General features: G+C 37.1%; 1 protein-coding gene across 2 annotated transcripts in view; it reads left to right on the top strand.

The window, feature by feature from the left end:
* The window catches only part of PREX2 (phosphatidylinositol-3,4,5-trisphosphate dependent Rac exchange factor 2), a 274,795-nt gene that overhangs the window by 190,815 nt on the left and 64,482 nt on the right, over positions 1-19,498 (top strand). For both annotated transcript variants that reach the window (XM_014838489.3, XM_070481134.1), the window contains 3 exons: positions 4,021-4,123; positions 10,708-10,851; positions 18,639-18,753. In XM_014838489.3, coding sequence (XP_014693975.3) covers positions 4,021-4,123; positions 10,708-10,851; positions 18,639-18,753 — 362 coding nt within the window. The remainder of the gene's footprint in view (positions 1-4,020; positions 4,124-10,707; positions 10,852-18,638; positions 18,754-19,498) is intronic.

Raw genomic sequence — 19,498 nt, 5'->3', positions numbered from 1 at the left:
CCGTGTCAGCTGTAACGTACATTGTGACATAGTCCCAAATAAGAAGTGATTATTCACCGTTGTATCAGTGGTCATGCAGCTTCTGTAAAAGAATATATTTTTCCACGGGCAAATATCTTTTTAATAAGTATGTAGAAGGTATTTCTTCTTTCCTGATTTTTATTTATTCTCAGTGGCTGCTAAAAGCGGAGAAAGCCTCCATGTGTTACTAATTCTTGCCTCTCTACACACTGGCTGGGAAGGGTCCTCAGAGGAAAGGGTCTTTCTGCTGCCATTCCTTATTTCCAGTCCAGAAGCAGCAGCCTGCCATGAAACGCAGACTCCCCCTGAGGCTGACATTCTGGAGCATGCTAGAGAGACCAGCTCTGACAACTTGCGTGCCATACAGTCTGACAACCTGTTTAAAATTTACGTGCATTAAATGATTTTATTTCCTTCCTTTGTATGTATCTTTGTCCTGTTCATTCTAAGAACACTGCTTTCATTCCTGTAGTGTATTCCATGTTTTTATGCATCAGGTTTTCACAGTGATTATGAAGAAAGCATCTTGAAATAGTTGATAAATAAAACTGTGGTGGACTTAGCGTTTTTTCACATGTACTTTGTGTGGTTCTGATAGCTGTCATGATGTTTAAAGGCGAATATGTTCACTTTTATCTATAAACTTAAGGTGCTCGTTAAATAGAATTGTGATTTTAAATACAAGATGCTAGTTCATCTGTTAAAATACACATGGAAAACATAGTTCCCAGGGCCAGCTCGGTGGCACAGTGGTTAAGTGCACATGTTCCGCTTTGGTGGCCCGGGTTCGCTGGTTGAGATCCTGGGTGCAGACATGGCACCACTTGGCAAGCCATGCTGTGGTAGGTGACACACATATAAAGTGGAGGAAGATGGGCATGGATGTTAACTCAGGGCCAGTCTTCCTCAGCAAAAAAAAAAAAAAAAAAAGAGAAGGATTGGCAGCAGATATTAGCTCAGGGCTAATCTTCCTCAAAAAAAAAGGAAAAAAGAAAATGTAGCTTCCAATTAACATGGTGGAGCTTTTAAACAAATGTTTATGACATTATACATCAAAATGATGTTTTTCTTCAATGATATTGAGGATAGGGAGGTAATTGCTGTACTGCACAGTCATAGAAGGTTCTGGAATGATAAGGTAAGGAAGTCCACCTCAGTATACTTTGGAGAAACAGTTAGATTCTTTTGAAAAGACCTGTGAACTCCATGTGGGGATCAATTTCTTATCTGATTGCTAATGCAACCAGATAAGAAAGATTTAATTAATGAAAAATTTAAAATAAGGTACTTTTGGAAAAGTATTTAAAAACAAAATAAATATTAATCAATCATTGCCTATAAATATTAATCAATCATTGCCTATCAGTTACGTAAGATAGGAGCCTACTTCCTAACATATGGTGGGCATTAAACGTTTGTTGAATGGATGAGGCTATATTTCTATTCTATTCTTACTTTAAAGCTTCCATTGTCTAATCAAGTGCTGGTACTTTTCCTTTAAACTTAATTTTATTTGCTATCCCAAGGAGTGGTAGAAAATATTTGTAATTCATATATCTGGTAGGTGACTTATATCCAGACTGCGTAAAGAAGTCTTAAAACTAAACAATAAAAAGAAAATTAAAAAGCAGACAAAGGATTTGAATTGATATTTCTCCAAAGAAGACATAAAATGGCCAAAAAGCACGTTAAAAGATGATCAACGTCATTAGCCATTGGGGAAATGCAACTCAAAACTACAGTGAGCTCCTCTGTTCGATGTGATGTGGAAGGCTGTAATCCAAAAGACAGACAATCACAGGTGTTGAGAAAGATGTGGAGAAATTTTAAGCCTCGTACCTTGCTGGTAGGAAGGTATAATGGTGTAGCCATTTTGGAAAACAGTTTCCCATTTCCTCAAAATGTTATAGATAGGATTTCCATATCGCCCAGAAATTCTACTCCTAGGTAATACCCAAGAGAAATGGAAACTTATATTCACACAAAAACTTGTACACAAATGTCGCAACCTAGCAAGATTATTTATAATAGCTAAAAAGTGGAAACAAACCCAATGTCTGCGAACTAAGTGGGTAAGCACGTGTTATATCCATACAATAGAATATTATTCAGCAATAAACAGGAATGAAGTACTGATATATACTACAACATGGATGAACCTTGAAAACATTAGGCTAAGTAAAATAAGCCAGTTACAAAAGACCACATATTATTTGATTCCATTATTATGTAATGTGAGAAACAAACAAATTTTAGAGACTAAAACTAGGCTAGTGGTTGCCGGGGGCTAAGGGTTAGCGGAAGGAATATGGAGAGTGAATGCTAATGAGGACTGAGTTTCTTTTTTGGGATGGTGAAAATATTCTAAAATTAGATGATGATAATAGTTAACACGACTCTGTGAATATACTAAAAACCCCTGAGCTGTACACTTTAAATGGATGAGTTTTATATCTCAAGAAATGTGGTTTTTTTTAATTGGTCTTGTGAAACACTTGTTTGTTTAAAGAATTTATTAAAAAAATTCAAAGATTGCTAAAAAAAGGTCAAAGAAACCCGTAGTCTTTCTGCCCCTGTAACAAGCACATAAAAGGCCCCTTGGGATGTGAAGAGCTCTCTGGGAGCTGCAGGCACTGGCAGTCTGTGTGCCCTGAGCTCTGAGCACAGCCGGTGGTCAGCTGGGTCTCGCTTTAGCCACATCTGCTGGAGCGTTGTGGCTTGCACAGCAGTGATCAGAGGCCAGCCTGTTTGGGACCTTCCTTCCTGTGTGTATTCCTCTCAATTGGAAAAATGCTGATTCTTCAGTCCTGTCCTTCCAACTCCAGATTCATGGCATTTTTCTGCTGTTTCAAAGGGCTTTAAAAAAAAAACAGTTTCATAAACATGTATCCAGCACTTACTGTGTACCATCCACTATATTAACTACCAAACCAAGGTGCAAAGGTGACGATTCTCTTAACCTCTTGAACTCCATGCCATGCTTCTGTGGGGTCTGGGGCTGTCTTAGTGATTCTTTTTCACACACTGGAAATTCTTTACCATCTCCTTCACCCTCTACTAATGCTGCCCCAAAAAATATAGTTATAAGCTTACAGGAACTTTTTAAAATGTGTGTAAATGACATTAAAATTAGTGTATAAAAGAATCATTGACATTCTTAAGGAAACAAATATTTCCTTTGAAAGATAAGCTGTGTGTGATAAGGCTAATTAATCTTTCATGAGGAAATTTAGTAAAAGACTCCAGATAGTGCACTAAACTGCTAACAGAAAGGCCAGAATCCAGTACTAGGAAGATGGTGTCACTGAGACATGCGCTGAACTTGTTAATCACGTCTGGGCCTTGCCTGCCCCAGCGGTAAAATAATATGCTGTGAGAATGAAGCAAATGGTTAAAACAAATCGAGTGTCATAGTCACAAGATTCTAGATTAAGGCCCCACGAGGGCAAATGAGATGAAAATGATTTTTGTCCCCAAGCACTTTGAAAGAAAGATCATTACATACATGCAAATTGCTTTTATCACAGTTTTAATAAATTGCAAATTGAATAATGCATGCATTATCTTGTAAAATAGGATGACCATTATCATCTGTGGCTTTTTAATAAAACAATATTTTTGCCTTTCAGCTGTTATATTTATAAGATTATAGAAGTTTAGAGGCAAATAGCATGCTTTTGTGTACACATTTTATTTGTAAATAATAAATGAAATCAATATGATTGGAATCTTGCTACAAAATGGACTGAAAAGTTTCATAGAAACCTTTAGATAATAGAGAAAAGGAAAACTATAAAACTATAAAAAACCCCTAACTTTGAGGGATTTGTTAATTTCATATCAGGCAGTAAATTCTTAAATAAGTGTTGATACTTTGGTGTGTATGTAAATGAAACACAAGTGAAGCCAGTTTTAGTCTGGAGTTGTTTATGTTGTATGATGTTACGTCATGTTCTATATAATCCTATCATATCATGTATTGTTTTTCTTTCTTTCTAGACGGATGAACAAGCCATGCTAGAAGATACACTGGTTGCACTATTTGATTTGGAAAAGGTTTCTTTTTACTTTAAACCATCAGAAGAGGAACCACTGGTTGCAAGTAAGGAGGTGTTTGATAGAATTTGTTTGGCATCAAACAACATATAGTTTAACCTTGTTATTAATTTATTTGATATGCAATTTAAATTGTTTTATATAAAATATTTAGGGTAAAATAATTAATAATGGACAACTGTGGGGGCCCTCCTGGTGGCGCAGCAGTAAGTTCACACGTTCCGCTTTGGCGGCCCGGGGTTCGCCAGTTTGGATCCCTGGTGCAGACATGGCACCACTTGGCATGCCATGCTGTGGTAGGCATCCCACATGTAAAGTAGAGGAAGATGGGCACAGATGTTAGCTCAGGGCCAGTCTTCCTCAGCAAAAAAAAGAGGAGGATTGGCAGCAGATGTTAGCTCAGGGCTAATCTTCCTCAAAAATAAATAATAACCAACTGTGAAAGTGATAGAAAATATTTAATTAAATCTACAGATAGTTCTAAACTTTTATTTTTACCGATTAATTTGGCCTCCAAAACGTTTTTTGAGTGTGTGCATCAAACTTTGTGCTAGTGCAGATTTTCTTTTTTGTTGTTATTGTGGCAAAGTATACATACCATAAAATTTACCATTTAACCAGTTTTCAGTGTACAATTCAGTGGCAGTAAGTACATTCCCAGTGTTGTACAACTATTTCCACCATCCACCTCCAGAACTTTTTCATCCTCCCAGACAGAAAGTCTGTACTCATTAAGCAATAACCCCCGTCCCCTGCTCCTCCGGCCCCTGGTACCCTGTATTCTACTTTCTGTCTCTGAATATACCAGCTACCTTGCACATGTAGGATCATAAAATATTTATCCTTTCTGCTGCTTTTCTCATGTCAAGATTTTTTTTAATAAAAGTACTAGTATTTCTGGCTGTGTGGATAAACTCTGTGGCCTCCAAAACTTTTACTCAAGTACATAACAATTATATAGCAAAAGTGACTGAACTGAGTTTCCACTCCTCATCTTCAGTTGATCCTGTAGAGAACGTGTTAACAGGCAATGAAAACAAGTATTTAGGGCCAAGAAGAAACAGAGGAGACCTGAGTTATGCTAATATTGTATAAAATTTAGATCTAAACCAATTAATTATAGTTGTTTGATCTGACAATAATAGATAAAATTTATAATTTAATTCTAAAGGTGTAGATATATATTCTAAAAATGAAAGTTGAAAATCATTTCATCTCAGTGTCAAAAATTTTAATGCATACAAATGTAATCATATTAACTATCTTGATTCATTTATTCATCCTGTACAATTTCCAAGATGGCAAAACCTTTTCCCATCTTGCTCACTGCTGTATTTCCAGCACCCAAGAGAGTGCATAGAACAAAAAAGGCAATATTTTCTTTCAAGGAAATGAATGCAAAGATATCAATTAAGTGTATACAGTGTAGAAGGCTAAATGGTTTTATGGTTACAAAAGTAGAAGGAAAAACAAAGTTGGTGTGAAGAATGAGGGAGAGAATTTCAACAGAACGTAGTTGTATCTAACGTTGCAAAGAAGTTCGTTTATGAATTAATTGAAGGATTGAAAAGCATCCCTTTGATTTAGCAATTTGCCATCATTAAACCTAAGAAAGGCAATATTTTAGAAGTATGTATTCAGAGACATAGCAATACCTAGGGTTTAACCTCTGTATCTTTTAGTTTCTGCAAGTTATCATTATTTATCTACCATTTCAACATTGTCATAAGTAGCAGTCCAAGAAATCTTTAGCAGTTTGTTATTTTTTCTGCCATTGAGGGTTCTATGTATTATGATAGAAGATGTAAGCGTCTTCAGAGCTGGAAAAGCTTCTTATTTTCACATTTCCAATGTCTAGTATAATAAATAGGGACTCGATAAATATTCATTTAACCCATGATCTGATATAAGAGTGACAATTGTTCATTCATTCATCGAAAATTTCTTAAATGCCTACCTATGGTCAGGCACCCTTCTAGGTATCAGATAGGGTAGAGGACTAAACAGACAGATATCTCGCATAGAGTTGATATTCCAGCGGGGAGAGATAAATAATAAGCAAGATAATGAGTTAATTTGATAATAAATTAGAAGATAATAATATGAATGTATGAAAGGACATAGAAGAGAATAAAGGATGAAAATGAAAATTCAGGGGATAGGTTGCAAATGTTTAACAGGCTGGGGAGGGAAGGAAGACGTATGAGGAGGAGAACAAAGAGCTGAAGGGGTTAAGGGAGTGAGTCCTACAGATGCTTGGGAGAGGGGAGTTCCAGACTCCTTGGAACAGTGAGAGCAAAGATTCTGAGGTGGGAGCGAGTGTACATGCTCTCAGGAGAGCAGAGGTCCTGTGTGGCTGGAGGGTAATGAGTGAGGCGAAAAGACAGGAGATGAGAACAACAGGAGATGAGAACAAAGAAGAGGCCAGATGGTTGCAAGAATGTTGCCTTTCGAAGTAAGCCATTGAGCAAAGGAAGGACCTGGTCTGGCTTGCTTATTAGAGGCTCCCTCTGACTGCAGGGTTGAATAGGCCATTACCCGGGGCAAGGGCAGAAGCCCAGAGACCAGTTAGGAAGCTACAGCAGTGACCCATGTGAAAGATGATGGGGACCTGACCCTGAGGGGGCTGTGGAGATAGTAAAAGTGGCTGATTCTGTATGTATTATATTATGAAGAGAGAGAGAACAGAATTTTATTAAAGTTTCATCTCCACCGGTAAATGAGAGAGAACGAGAAGGTGAATTACAATGTTAGAGATTCAGGTTATGTTCAAGGAAGAATTCGTCTGGTAAAGGGGATTATTTGATAAGGATAATATTATTTGAACAAAATGTGTGATCTTCTCTGGGCATGTAGAAAATAGAATATATTTTCATTTACTTGAATAATGTAGGCATAATTTTTTTTTCCTGGTGAGGCCCTGAACTAACGTCTGTTACCAATATTCCTCTTTTTCCTTGAGGAAGAATGTTGCTGAGCTATCGTCTGTGCCAATCTTCCTCTATTTTATGTGAGATGCCACCACAGTGTGGCTTGACCAGCCATGCCCAGGATCCTAACCCATGAACCCCAAGCCACCGAAGCAGAGTGCTTGAACTTAACAACTACAGCACCAGCCCAACCCCAATATAGGTGTCATTTTGCTGAAGGCAGAGAAACTCTACTTTCAAAATATAACCTAATGGTTTTTCTTTTAAATTTTGCCTGAGGAACTATAAGGTCACAGGAGTACTGTTTTCCGTGGTTCAAACATGACATTATTGGTGAAAGGTCCGATGAGCATGCCAGAGAGGAACCAATGTCATAAGCTTGATAAAATATTTACTTATTGCATATGCACTATGATGGATTAACTTTGGCATATTGAAAAATATGCCAAATATTAAAGATAATTAAGACCATGTAAGTAATATTAGTATGTAAATATAGGTGTACCTGTGAGAAACACAAAAACTGGGATATATATTTGGCAATACGTTTTTATCTATGTCCCCGAAGCATAACCTCAACTTCGGAAAATAGTTCCCTAGTGAAAGGTCAGTTCCAACGCTGCACTGCTAGATGTTGCAAGCAAGTTAAAAACAGGGACGATAGGAATGTAGTTATGTTAAGTGGATTCAGGACGGAAGAGAAGTATTCAGTACCCAAGGGTCATCACATCTTATTTAAGTGGCGTAAGAAAACTGGAGCTTTATGATTAATTTCATGTAATTTCATCTTTCTGTAAGTGTAGGAGCAGAGGAGTCAGATTGACTAATTAATTTGCATCCCTGTAATGAAGAGTAGTTGGCTGCATGTCTATGAGGGAAGGACTGAGTACAGAGGAGAGGAAGCACGAAGATATCAGGAGAACTTTGGTCTCGGAGTCAAGACACCTGAGTTCAAATCCTGGCTCCATTCTCATCTGCAGATGGAATAGTAGCTTTCCCTGACACGGGGGTCTGAGGTGCCCATGAGATCATGTGTTTGAAAGTCTCTAGCATTATATTAGGCTTGTGGTAGTATTCAGTAAATATTTGAGTTCGTCCTCCTCACTTTATCCTTTGCAGTCTTTTAAAAAAGCTATATTTAGTATTGTTCATGGTCTTAATTTTTGCATTAAAGAATAATGAGATTCTGAAGAAATATGGCATGCCAAGCAAGTGGAACTCATGTCTGGATTGAATACATTTCGTTTTCTTTGAAAAAATAATTATTAAGTTTATGTAACACGCTAAGTGCTGAGCTAAGTTCTAAGGATATAATGGTGACTAAATAAAATAAAGTCCCTATTGACCTGGAGCTTAGATTCTAGGGAGAGATCCAAAGGAATAAATGGGCAATTTGACCCGCTTCAGTATAGGGAAAGCACAAGATACGTCTTACGTTATGTAATTTGTGAAGGAGGATTGAATGAGCTAAATGATTCGGTTGTATATAATTAAATTTATCTTGTGGAAACTATTCATGTTTTTGGAGAATATGACGACAGCAGATCTTCCCGTTTTCAATGGCAATACAGGTAATTTTACAGTAATTGTAAAATGAATGAGTGAATATTTTTGAGCCTCCCCTCTTTCCCTTTGGGCCAGGCATTGTGCCTGGAACTGTGGATGCCATGGTGAATGAGACAGACATGTCCCTGTCTTTGTGGAGCTCACAGCCTAGTTGGGGGACAACAAATAAGGAATCACCTACAAAGATAATTAGGGCCATGCTAAGTCCTATGCGGGAAATAAACAAGCAATGCATAAAGAATAAGAGTGAGGTGGCCCTTTAAGGGGTCACCGGGGAAGGACTCTCAGCAGGAGTAGCTATTAAGCTGAAGTCTGAAGGACAAGAAAGATTCAACCCTGCAGAGGGTCAAGAAAGAGCCGTTGAGGCAAAAGGAACTTGCTTTATTAGTCATAGACTTATTTTCAAACCTAGTGGTCCCTTCAGTGATGGGGGTCCGTGTGTAGAGGGATGGGAGGCCACTGTTGAAGCTCCTCTCTAGGATCAACACCTCTATAGGCTGGAACCAGAGACCTTTTCTTCATGCAATAAAGTCCTTGACGATTTTAACCATTACATACGCCTAACCATCAAGTTTGTTTTTCATAGTAGATCAATTTCTGCAAATAAATGGCAGCAGTTTTGAACTCCGCGTTATTATGCACTTTCATAGGTGCGCCAGATACTTGAAAGAAACAGTTTCACTCTTTCACGTAGACTCTTAGTTTTAATTTATTTTTAAATTTAATATACTTGATAATTTCAGTCATTTTCAGTTCTTAATTCCTGGTATAGCATCTTTATTTGTTCTTTGCTAGTCCTATAATATGGAACTCCAACTGCTTTATTATTTTCCTTTCAATGACATTATCCATTTGATAACACAGAGATTGTCTATATTGTTACCAAAGAGAAAAGGGCAGAATTTAACAAAAATTAAAATATATGAAAGACACTATATGAAAGGGGGAACTGGAAGATACAAATATTTAGTATATATAAATCTGTATTTTCTTTAGTGTCCATGAAGTTTTTTCTTTATTTTAGAACCAGAAAAAAAAGGATTTTCCCAATCATTAATTGCCATTAATTTTCAACTAGGAAATTTATCTATTCTCTTTCCTAACCTGAAATCCTTCATGTCTCCCTTAAAAAAAATTAGGAAAAAAAATAAAATAAGCATTATTATATGGCATGAAAGAGACACATAGATGTTAATACAATGATTCCCTTATTGATATGCAAAATTAGATACTTTTAATAAGAAACCTAGAATCTGTGATCATTATTGGTATTTAACCTTGAACTCTACTTTTATACACAGTTTTATTTCAAGAAGCAGGTTAGAAATAATAAATATTGAGTCAAGAACATATATTAAATGCCTACTATATTTTGGTCTTAATTTGTAACTGGTTAATGTGACTATTCTAGCTTTTTAGGAAGACTTTACGTTCTTTCTTAATGAAGTGGAAATTATTTGTCATGGCTAAGTATCATAAAATGAAGAGGATTTATGATAGCACTGTGCAATACTCCTGTAGCATCTTAGCTTTTCGAGTTGATGTTTTTGGAGGTTTTGGGGTTTTTTTTTTAGTAATTAAATTTAGGATCTTTAAAAATAGCTAAAAGAATTTTGACAGATAGCTTCTAATGACTGTTGGCATCAACAGAGGTAATACATTTTTGATCTGGTGCTCAGTGAATGGAGCTTGCAAAACCCATGCTAATTTTGATAATGGTTGCTGTGTACTCAATTTCTTGCGTACTACTTAAGAAGTGTACCCCAAGGACTCATTTTGACTAAAATATGAATGAGGCAGATGCCCTGGGAGATTTTGATTCCAAACCACGTGTAGCTAAACTTCTCATTTAGTTAAGTGAGACATCTGGTGTGTCAAAGTGTAACAAAGTTTCCTATTATGGAATTTTATATACAGTACAGTAATAAATCTGTTGCTTTAGCTAATGAGGATCTGACTTAACACTCTTTCACTGAACAGCATGGTAAGTATCCTTAACCTGAACTTGATATACGTGGGTACTTTTAATATTTTAGTTCCTAGTAATTTTCAGGATTCTTTTGAAACGTTAACAAATATACTGTATAACATATCCTGATTTTAGGAAGTAATATAACATTAACTATCATTTTAGACGTTCCTCTTACATACCAAGCGGAAGGAAGCCGGCAAGCTCTGAAAGTTTACTTCTCCATCGATAGCTATCATTTTGAACAACTGCCTCAAAGGTTGAAAAACGGAGGAGGGTTTAAAATTCATCCTGTTCTTTTTGCGCAAGGTAAACTGCTTTCCTTTTTATGCTTTATGTACTTAGATTATTTTATCTTTATCAATTTTTTACAACATAAACTTAAGCGTAACCACCATGCCTTTCTTTTTTTCATTAATTCAAAAATTCCTTCCTAAATTCCTAAAAGTACCTAGGTAACATATTTACTTCTGGCAATGTTTATAAGGAAAGGATCATATATGTTTTAAATATTTGTCAAATAGGGTTGCAGCATTATCTATAATGGAGAAATGAGACATGATTTAAATAAATAAAGACAAATTAATTTGACTGAAACAAATTATGGTAGAGCCATTAAAACTGTATGGTTAAAAATACTTTACAAGGTAGAAAAAGTTTGTCAATATACACATGCAAATTACAAAAAATAATTTATATTATAGTCTCAATTATGTCATACATGTTTTCAATATCATTGGGTGATTAAATTGATGATGATTTTTTATTCTTCGAGTTTTTGTACATTATGTCAATTTTTACTAATAAAAATGTATTCCTTTTGTAAGTAAAAAAAGAATTTTTTTGGCAAATGAGTAGTAAGTGTCAACTGCAGTAGAAGATATTAAGATTGACATAAGTAAGAAGATTCTTGCAGTGAACTGGTTTCCAAGGAAAGGTCCTGGATCTTTTTATTTCCTGGATCACAAATGGTGCCTAGGAAAGATCAGAAGTCCAGATTATTGTGTAGTTTCTTTTAGTCTGAGACTTTTCTTTAAATTCACCCTGTGATCACAAGATTACATCAATTTCTCTGAGTGGTACCATAGAGCATTTCATTTTTTCTTCTTTTGGGTTTTCAAGAACTGGATTGCTTTTGCTGTAGAAATTTTATATTCTAATAAAAAAGGAGAGCAGTGGAAGGAATAAAATTAATCTCTGTGACCAAAGAATAAACAGGCATATGAAATCCAAATTCACTACCAAATGAAAATTCTGCTTTGTACCACATGCGTGTTATTTTTTCTGAAAGAGATTACCCCTCCTTTGACTGCCATAGTTTAAAAACAATAACTACCTCAAACAGGTACTTGGCAAGAGTACATTTAAGCAGAGGAGAATTTCAGTGAAGAGGATGCCTTAGGAGTTATTAGAAGGTGTTTTCATTTTTCTTTGGGGGACCGTGGTAGGTTCCATGTAGGTAACACAAGATTCTGTAATGAAAAGGAATAAAAAAGAAAAGAAACTGATCAAAAATAGACCTTTGGAAGTAGTTAGGAGAATAGTTTAGCCTAAAATATGTTAAAAGCCATGATAGAAAGATAGTTTTAGAAGATAGGAAAGGATGCTGGCTTGGAATGTTAACTTTTATAAGGTTTAATCGGAGCTTACGGCTCCTAAAGCCTCTTCAGTTCTTTTCCCTTATTTCTCTTTTTAAAAATTCTGTCTTTGAAATCATTAATGAGATGACAGATGGCATTAAGCATCTTTTCTAAAAAGATTATTACATTTGTGACACATCAGCCATAAATAGCTGGATCTTCATACCCAGCAGCAAATGTGCCTAGGAAAAAGATTATTATTTTGCAAGTAACCTCTATTTTCTAATTGTGGCTAAAGCTAATTTAAAAATAATCTCTAAATGTACATTATTTTGGGGAATACAATATCACTTTTAAAATGTAATTTAAAGAAAAACTGTAGCCAACATTAGATCTTAGCATTCACACAGCAATAAAATATGAAAAAGGATTTGACTAAGCAACAGTGGAAATGCTTCTGCACTTGAGTTCACAGTTAGGTAAAGAAGACTGGAAAACAGTTTGTCTCGTTAAAAATCTGTCAGTGTTTATTTAAAGGGGTTGCTGAGGTTCCTCTGTGTTCATAAAACTACCATGAGGAATCATTAGTGGCTTTTCATCTTCATCAGATTGAGAGAAGCACAGGACATTCAGTCCTAGCTTGAGGAGAGATTACTATCTGCTGATTGAAAGTGGTGGTAAATGCAGGAGCTTCCAAATGGAGTCTAGTCCTCGGATGAAAGTTTATTTGAAGGGTTTTAGTTTCGTGTGTACATGGGTCTTTGCTAGCAAATTAAGACCATACAAATTAGATGAATTTGAAAATTTCCTGGGAAATTTATTAAAGTCAGCCCTCCTAAAGTTGTCTGTGGTACCGTATACTTAGAACAAGAGCCGCTGTGCTGCCTTCTTCCCATTCCCCTCGCCTGTGTGGATCCTTGGGCTAAGGAGGGCACGCTAGTTGGTGGGGCACCCTGCAGAGATGGGACCAGCTGTTGGATCAGGAATTCCAGGCAAGTGGGGCACACATTAGGGAACGTATATTGATGAAGGCCTGAGCTGTAGGAGAACAGGAATCTAGGCAGAGTAAATGAGCATGCAGATTTCCAAGGTAAGGAACATGGAAACAGCCAGCCAGGAAAGTCAGCACAAAGCAGAACCAAAATGCTGGAAAGTGAAGATCACACTAAAGCAAGCTTCCCTAAGTACTTCCTACAGGTCAGGAAATTAATCCTGTTGGGATCCCCAAGCCCTTGGTGAGACAAAGTGAGTAACTATAAACCAAGTGAAAATGGCCGTACAAGGAGGAGTAGGTATTCAGGGTCACTTCCTCCACTCACCGCCCACTGGTTTGTTTTCATGCTGTCTCTCAGTGGTTCTCAATACTGGCTGCACATTCATCACCTTGGGAAGGTTTTAGGAAATACCTACGCTTGGACCCACACCAAACCAATTAAGTCAGAATCTCTGGGAGGTGGATCCCAAATACTAATATATTTTAGAAGCTTTCCAGTGATTCTGATGTCCACTGGAAGTGAGAGAGCACAGGTCTATGTGGATTATGAAACACTTCGCAATTAATCCACTTAATCTTTGCTTAATTAGATTAATCCATTTCACAAACGTTCAATGCTTCTAGTGTCTGGGGAGCCAGGGCCAAGAGATTGGCCTTTTTGCTTCTGCATTGTTAGGTCATTAGGATGAGGGCTGCCCCTAGGAAATGTGATTTGAGTGGGACAGTTTTCTTCACCAAAGGCTGAAGTTGCTCTAGAGTGCTGACAGCTGAGGAATGTCTTCTGGCAACCACAGCAGCTGGGCAATACGCCCATCATTTCTACAAGGGGATCCGAGTGGGTGCTCTCAGAGCTTCCACCGTGGGTGCATCTTGAACCCTCAGATCCATTCCTTTGCATAAGGACTCGGAGCAGCTCCTCCAGGACTCTTACGGGCCTCCCTTCCTGGGGAGGATAATTTAGAAGAGAAAGGTTGATGGGACAAGCTGTAGCCCTTGCTGCTGCAGCTGGCCTTGGGGTTGTGACAGATTCTCATTTTACCTCTTCTGCTAGTCATTATGGATTAGCCTTACCCTCAGCCTGAACATCTGCTGGTCTCGGTCACTAACATGTGACATGACTAAGACCTTCCTCCCCAAAGGATCTGATCTCTTGGTCACTATGCCCTTCTCAGGCCAGGGTTGCTCCAGTTGTCCATTTACAATACAATTTGGGCAAGGGAATGCCAAGAGGGCCCTGAGTAGATTACCTGAGTGTCAAACATATTCCTTCCTGCTCTCATGGTGTATCAATAGCCCTGCTTCTTTATGATGATCAGGATCGATCAGCCTTGCCAAGATGGCAGTTGTTCTTCTTAGCTGTTGGTGCCTTGGCACAAGGTGCCTAAAGTGCCCAGGAGGCAACCGTAGATTACAGTTCGGTGGGACCCCTGCTTTGTCTCCTAGGGAAAGTGTTGCACCTTTGGGGACCAGGACCTTTAAACCCACAGAGCCAGAGTTTCAGGGATGAGAAGCACACATTCCCCAAGAAAGGCACCGGGCCTGATGTGTTCATTTTCCAGGGCTGCCGTACAAATTACTGCAAACTGCGTGGCTTAAAACAACAGAAGTCTGTTCTGTCCTAGTTCTGCAGGCTAGAAGTCTGAAATCAAGAGGTCCACAAGCCATGCTCCCTCGCAAGGCACTAAGGAAGAATCCTTCCTCACGTGTTCTGGCTTCTGGTGCTTGCCAGCAGTCCTTGGCATTCCTTGGCTTGTGACAGCCGAGTTACAGTCTCTGCTATGTCTTCACATGACCTTCCTTCCATGTGTGTCTGTCTCTGCCCAAATTCCCTCCCTCTTATAGGGACACTAGTCATTGGATTCGGGCCTACCCTAACCAGTATGACCTCATTTTAATTGGATTACATCTGCGGAGACCCTGTATCCAAATTAGGTCCCATTTGTATCCACAGGGATCAGGGCTTTGTATATGTTTTTGCAGGACACAATTCAACCCTCAGTGGATGCTATGCGCATCCATTTCTGCTTCCACCCTTGGTCCCTGGACCCATGTATTCTATCTCTTGGGGACGTGGCACCCTATAAAGGTCTTTGCTTTTAGTTATATACTGTGTCCTGGAAGATGGCATCCCTTCTTCGGAATGTGTTGTTACGTCCCTGCTCCCTGGGTCTCTGGTGGTGGTTTTCCTTAAACTAAATAGGACATGAGACGCTGACTCGTTCTCCCTAGGCACACTCTTGAGATAGTTGGGTTTTCACCCCCTATGAAAAAAGCTGGCACCAAAAATTGTTACCCCTAACTTTTCCTCTTTAAAGGGTGTCTTTCTATCCTCAGAGAATAATGAAAATCACTCAGAAACTTGAGCATTTTCTCTTTTAAACAAAAGGGAGCGTTTTGTTATAAACATTGTCATCTTTTAGGTTACCTTCAATCGGGTATTTCTTTTCCTGTAAAACTCTTCTTTAGGTCCTTACCAGATGAATCCTTTAGTTTTCCCCTTGGGTTTTATACAATATTTATAATCAAAACAGTAAGCGCTTTTTAAAAAGGAAGGAATAATTCCCAGAATTGAGATTTCCTAAATGTTAGGAGTCGGTCTCTGAACATGTGAACGCAGCTCTCGTTAAAAGGCGGCACAGCCTTTCCCCATGTTGGTCACAATGGGATGGAGAAAACTTGCTTTCCTCACAAAAATCGTGACTAATTCTGAGGAATTCTGACCAACTGTGACCATTTCTGGGGAGCTGTAACGAGGCATATGCTGTGCCTTATTTAACCGATAGTGTCACTGTGCTATCAGAAGAGGTGTTAGTTGATTGAAACGATTCTTAAAATTGTTCTTCACAGATTCTGTATTTTTCCTGATTAATCCTTTTCTTGGAAAAGCCTTGAAATGTACTTTGAGTGAGTGGAAATGCAGCTCATTTTCAGTCTTAGAATAATTCAATCTTTAATTTTCTCTAACATTCATTACATTTTCCTTTTTTGCTGACTGCCTAAATTTAATGGAATATTTTGTTTCCTGGAATTCAAGAATCCTAGAAGTAAAACAAGCAAACAAACAAACTCAAGTAGTATTTCAAATACTGCTTTTAATTAAATGCTGTTAAGTAAATTACATATTTATTCAACCAAATATGTCAATATTACTTTTAAGAAGTATATTATTAAATGGATGAGAATGAAGGAAACTAGATGGGAAAATGCCAAAGAGAGGTCAAACTTTGAAGTTTGAACGTTTTTATATATTTAACCTACTTTTGCTGAGAATACAAATTTAATTTGGTAAAATGTCATTCCATTTTCTTTTTTTTATAACAATAAATAACCAAGCTACTCACCTAAAGTAAGGAATGTTGTTTTCCTCCTTTACCTTACAAAGTTTACTTTTTAAGTACAGAACTGATGTTTTTTGTTCATTTTCCCCACAACCCATACATGTGCCCTACAGTTTTGCTGAGACTTTTGGCAAAATTGTTAGACTCTTTTTCAGTTTTTAAAAAAATTTTACATGATTATGAATTTTGACTGTTGTTAATTTGGAAATACTGTCAAGAAATGTCATGAAAATATTGATTTGTTTTTACATTGTGACAAGCTTTTAGAGCAGGACTAGATATTCTGGCCAAAGTTGAGCCATCAAGACTTTTATAAAAATTAGATCCAAGTGTTTTCTTGTCCCACCTACCCCCACGCCGAGTCCCCTGTTACTCCTTCCGGGTGTTCCCCGTTCAGTCTTTCTGGTCTGAAATCACCCATTGAAGTGTCCTTATGTGGACCCTCCTCTTAGTTCCCCAAATTTCCTGTTTGGCTAAGCACATTTGTGCATAATCTAGATCTCCTGGAAATTGAATTAGATGATGCCTGTAGGGCATTGGGCATATTTCCTAGTACAGAAAACACATTCAATAAATGATTAGAATGGTCATGGGCTCTCTTAATACTATTATTTGATTTAATTCTTTCCCAAGAACCATAATTAGTAGGTACTCTTATTTTCCATTTCACAAATGAGGAACCTGAGGATCAGATATTAATTAACATGCCCGAGATCACACAGCTACTAAGGAGCGGAAGTTGTGGTTTTACTCCAGTGCAAGGGCTTTCATTATTTGCTTTACAACTAGTAAGAGGAATTCACAGTGAAGTGTGACTGCTGATAGACTGAATTCTGGAATATTTGCCTTTCACAGAGAGCATCCTGTTTATGGAAGTGAATGTGGCATGTATTTGAGAATCGTTTTACCAGGAAGACTTCCTTTCATTTCTTGTGTATATTCAGGACCAGAAGCTTGCTGAACCAATTGCAAATATGCTAGTTAATGCAGAAGTCGTAAGGAACAAACAAACGAACAATCCTTGACACAAGCCCACAAATTTGATTTCCTGTACTAAGCGTAGTAAGCTCACTCTCTCTCATTTTCCACAAATGCTTTTCTCAATTATAAGCCAATCATACCACTTTTGAAAATTTCAAATTTAGCAATACTCTAAAAGTTTTGTTGTTTCTTCAGTGCCCTAGAAATATGACTAGTTTAGAAAATAGAGCACAGCTATAATTAGCAATGACTTTTCCTATTTTTGCCCAAAAAAGTGGTGATGTTTCTCTCAATTTAAGGAAAGATTATTATTTAGTTTAGAAACTATTGCATTTAGCAGTTTTGAAAGAAGGTTAATTTTTTTTATCAATTTTGAAATAGTCTACTGAAAATTGAAGCTCATTAATGGTAATGCATTTCAAGGAAAATAATTTATATTTCCAAATTGCAACCATTCCATTCCTGTTGCTGGCGACCTTTCCGTAGGAAATCTTGTATTTGTAGGCTTTTTCATGTGATTCCTTTCCTTTCTGTAAGCAAAAAGTGCCACCTCATAAAGTTTAAAGGAAAAAGAAACACTTAACCAAAAATATTAGTACAGAAGGAAATCTATAAAAATCAAAAGATATTGAAAACTAATGGGAAGTTAATTACATGTTTATGCTTATCTATTTTTGACTAAATTAACTGACCGTTGGAGTAGAGGTAGTATTCTAAGTTTTCAGTTTATCTGTACTTATTATTTAGTGTAATACCAAGAAAGAGAATGTGAATATACATGGGGAGTGACTATTTCATCATTTTTTACTTTTATGTATGTTAATACACACTTGTGCCTCTTGTACATAAATATGTAATGTATGTATGTGTATATGTGCATTTGTGTGTTTATAAATATAAATAATATATATGAAGTTTGAGTTTAGCTTCACAAAGAATGTGTACAAAATGTTTTCAGAGTAGGAGACTTTAAATTAGAAATTACCTTGCCTATGTAACGAAGATAATCACCAAATGTTTGGTATTTGTTATGAGAGCAGAAGAATGAGTTTCATTCATTTTTGGAGTGGTTAAAAATAGCTTCTTGCATGTGTGTTCATATTTGGTGCTTCTTAATACATTTACTGATAATAAGGTTACACTAAAGGTGGAGAAATTGGGTTTCTAAAATCATGTGAAAAGTACATTTACTTGTTTATACAGCACTGGAGAGCATGGAAGGATATTATTATAGAGACAACGTTTCGGTGGAAGAATTTCAAGCCCAGATAAATGCAGCCTCATTGGAAAAGGTCAGACAATATAACCAGAAGCTCAGGTATGTAATCGTTCAAGTTTTCTTTTTTAGGAAGATCAGCCCTGAGCTAATACCTGTGCCTATCTTCCTCTATTTTGTATATGGGATGCTGCCACAGCATGGCTTGATGAGCAGTGTGTAGGTCCCCACCCAGGATCCGAACCAGCAAACCCCAGGCCTCCAAAGCAGAACACATGAACTTAACCACTGAGCCACCGGGCTGGCCCCATTCAAATTTATTTTTAAATAAGTTTCCATGTTTTTGACAGGAACACATGAATAGAATTTTTGACATTACTCATTGTATTAGATAATTAATAATGATATTTCTTTTGATATAAAGTCCTCTCATTTAGGGTTTAACATTTCAGGTATTCTACTGAGTGTGCTTTTTCCAAATAAAAATAATTAAGAAAAAAATGGAAATTTTCCTGCAAATATTTTAATTTCTCTAGAAGATAAAAGGAAGAGATTAAGTATTTAGTAGACCAGTTCCGGGAAAGAAAGCACTGACATGTTTTTGAGTGGCGTCCCCTGGGAGGTTCAGGGTATTAGGGGAAAGGTCCTCTATGCACCTGTAAACAGCTGCCACCTTCACACAGAGAAGAATATGTTCAACATGGAAGATGTGACACGTACTTTGTACTGGAAAAGTGTCTACTTTCAAATACATAGATTAATGTTTGTGTGTTACTGTTTTTTTCCTCTAAAAATAATGTTACTGGTACAATGATCAGTGGCAGGGAAAATTAACCACAGTAACTGA

Source organism: Equus asinus, chromosome 12, assembly GCF_041296235.1.
Source record: "Equus asinus isolate D_3611 breed Donkey chromosome 12, EquAss-T2T_v2, whole genome shotgun sequence".
In the NCBI taxonomy this organism is placed as follows: Eukaryota; Metazoa; Chordata; class Mammalia; order Perissodactyla; family Equidae; genus Equus; species Equus asinus.
Note: the sequence above shows the minus strand (reverse complement) of the source record. Positions and strands in the feature narration are given on the sequence as shown.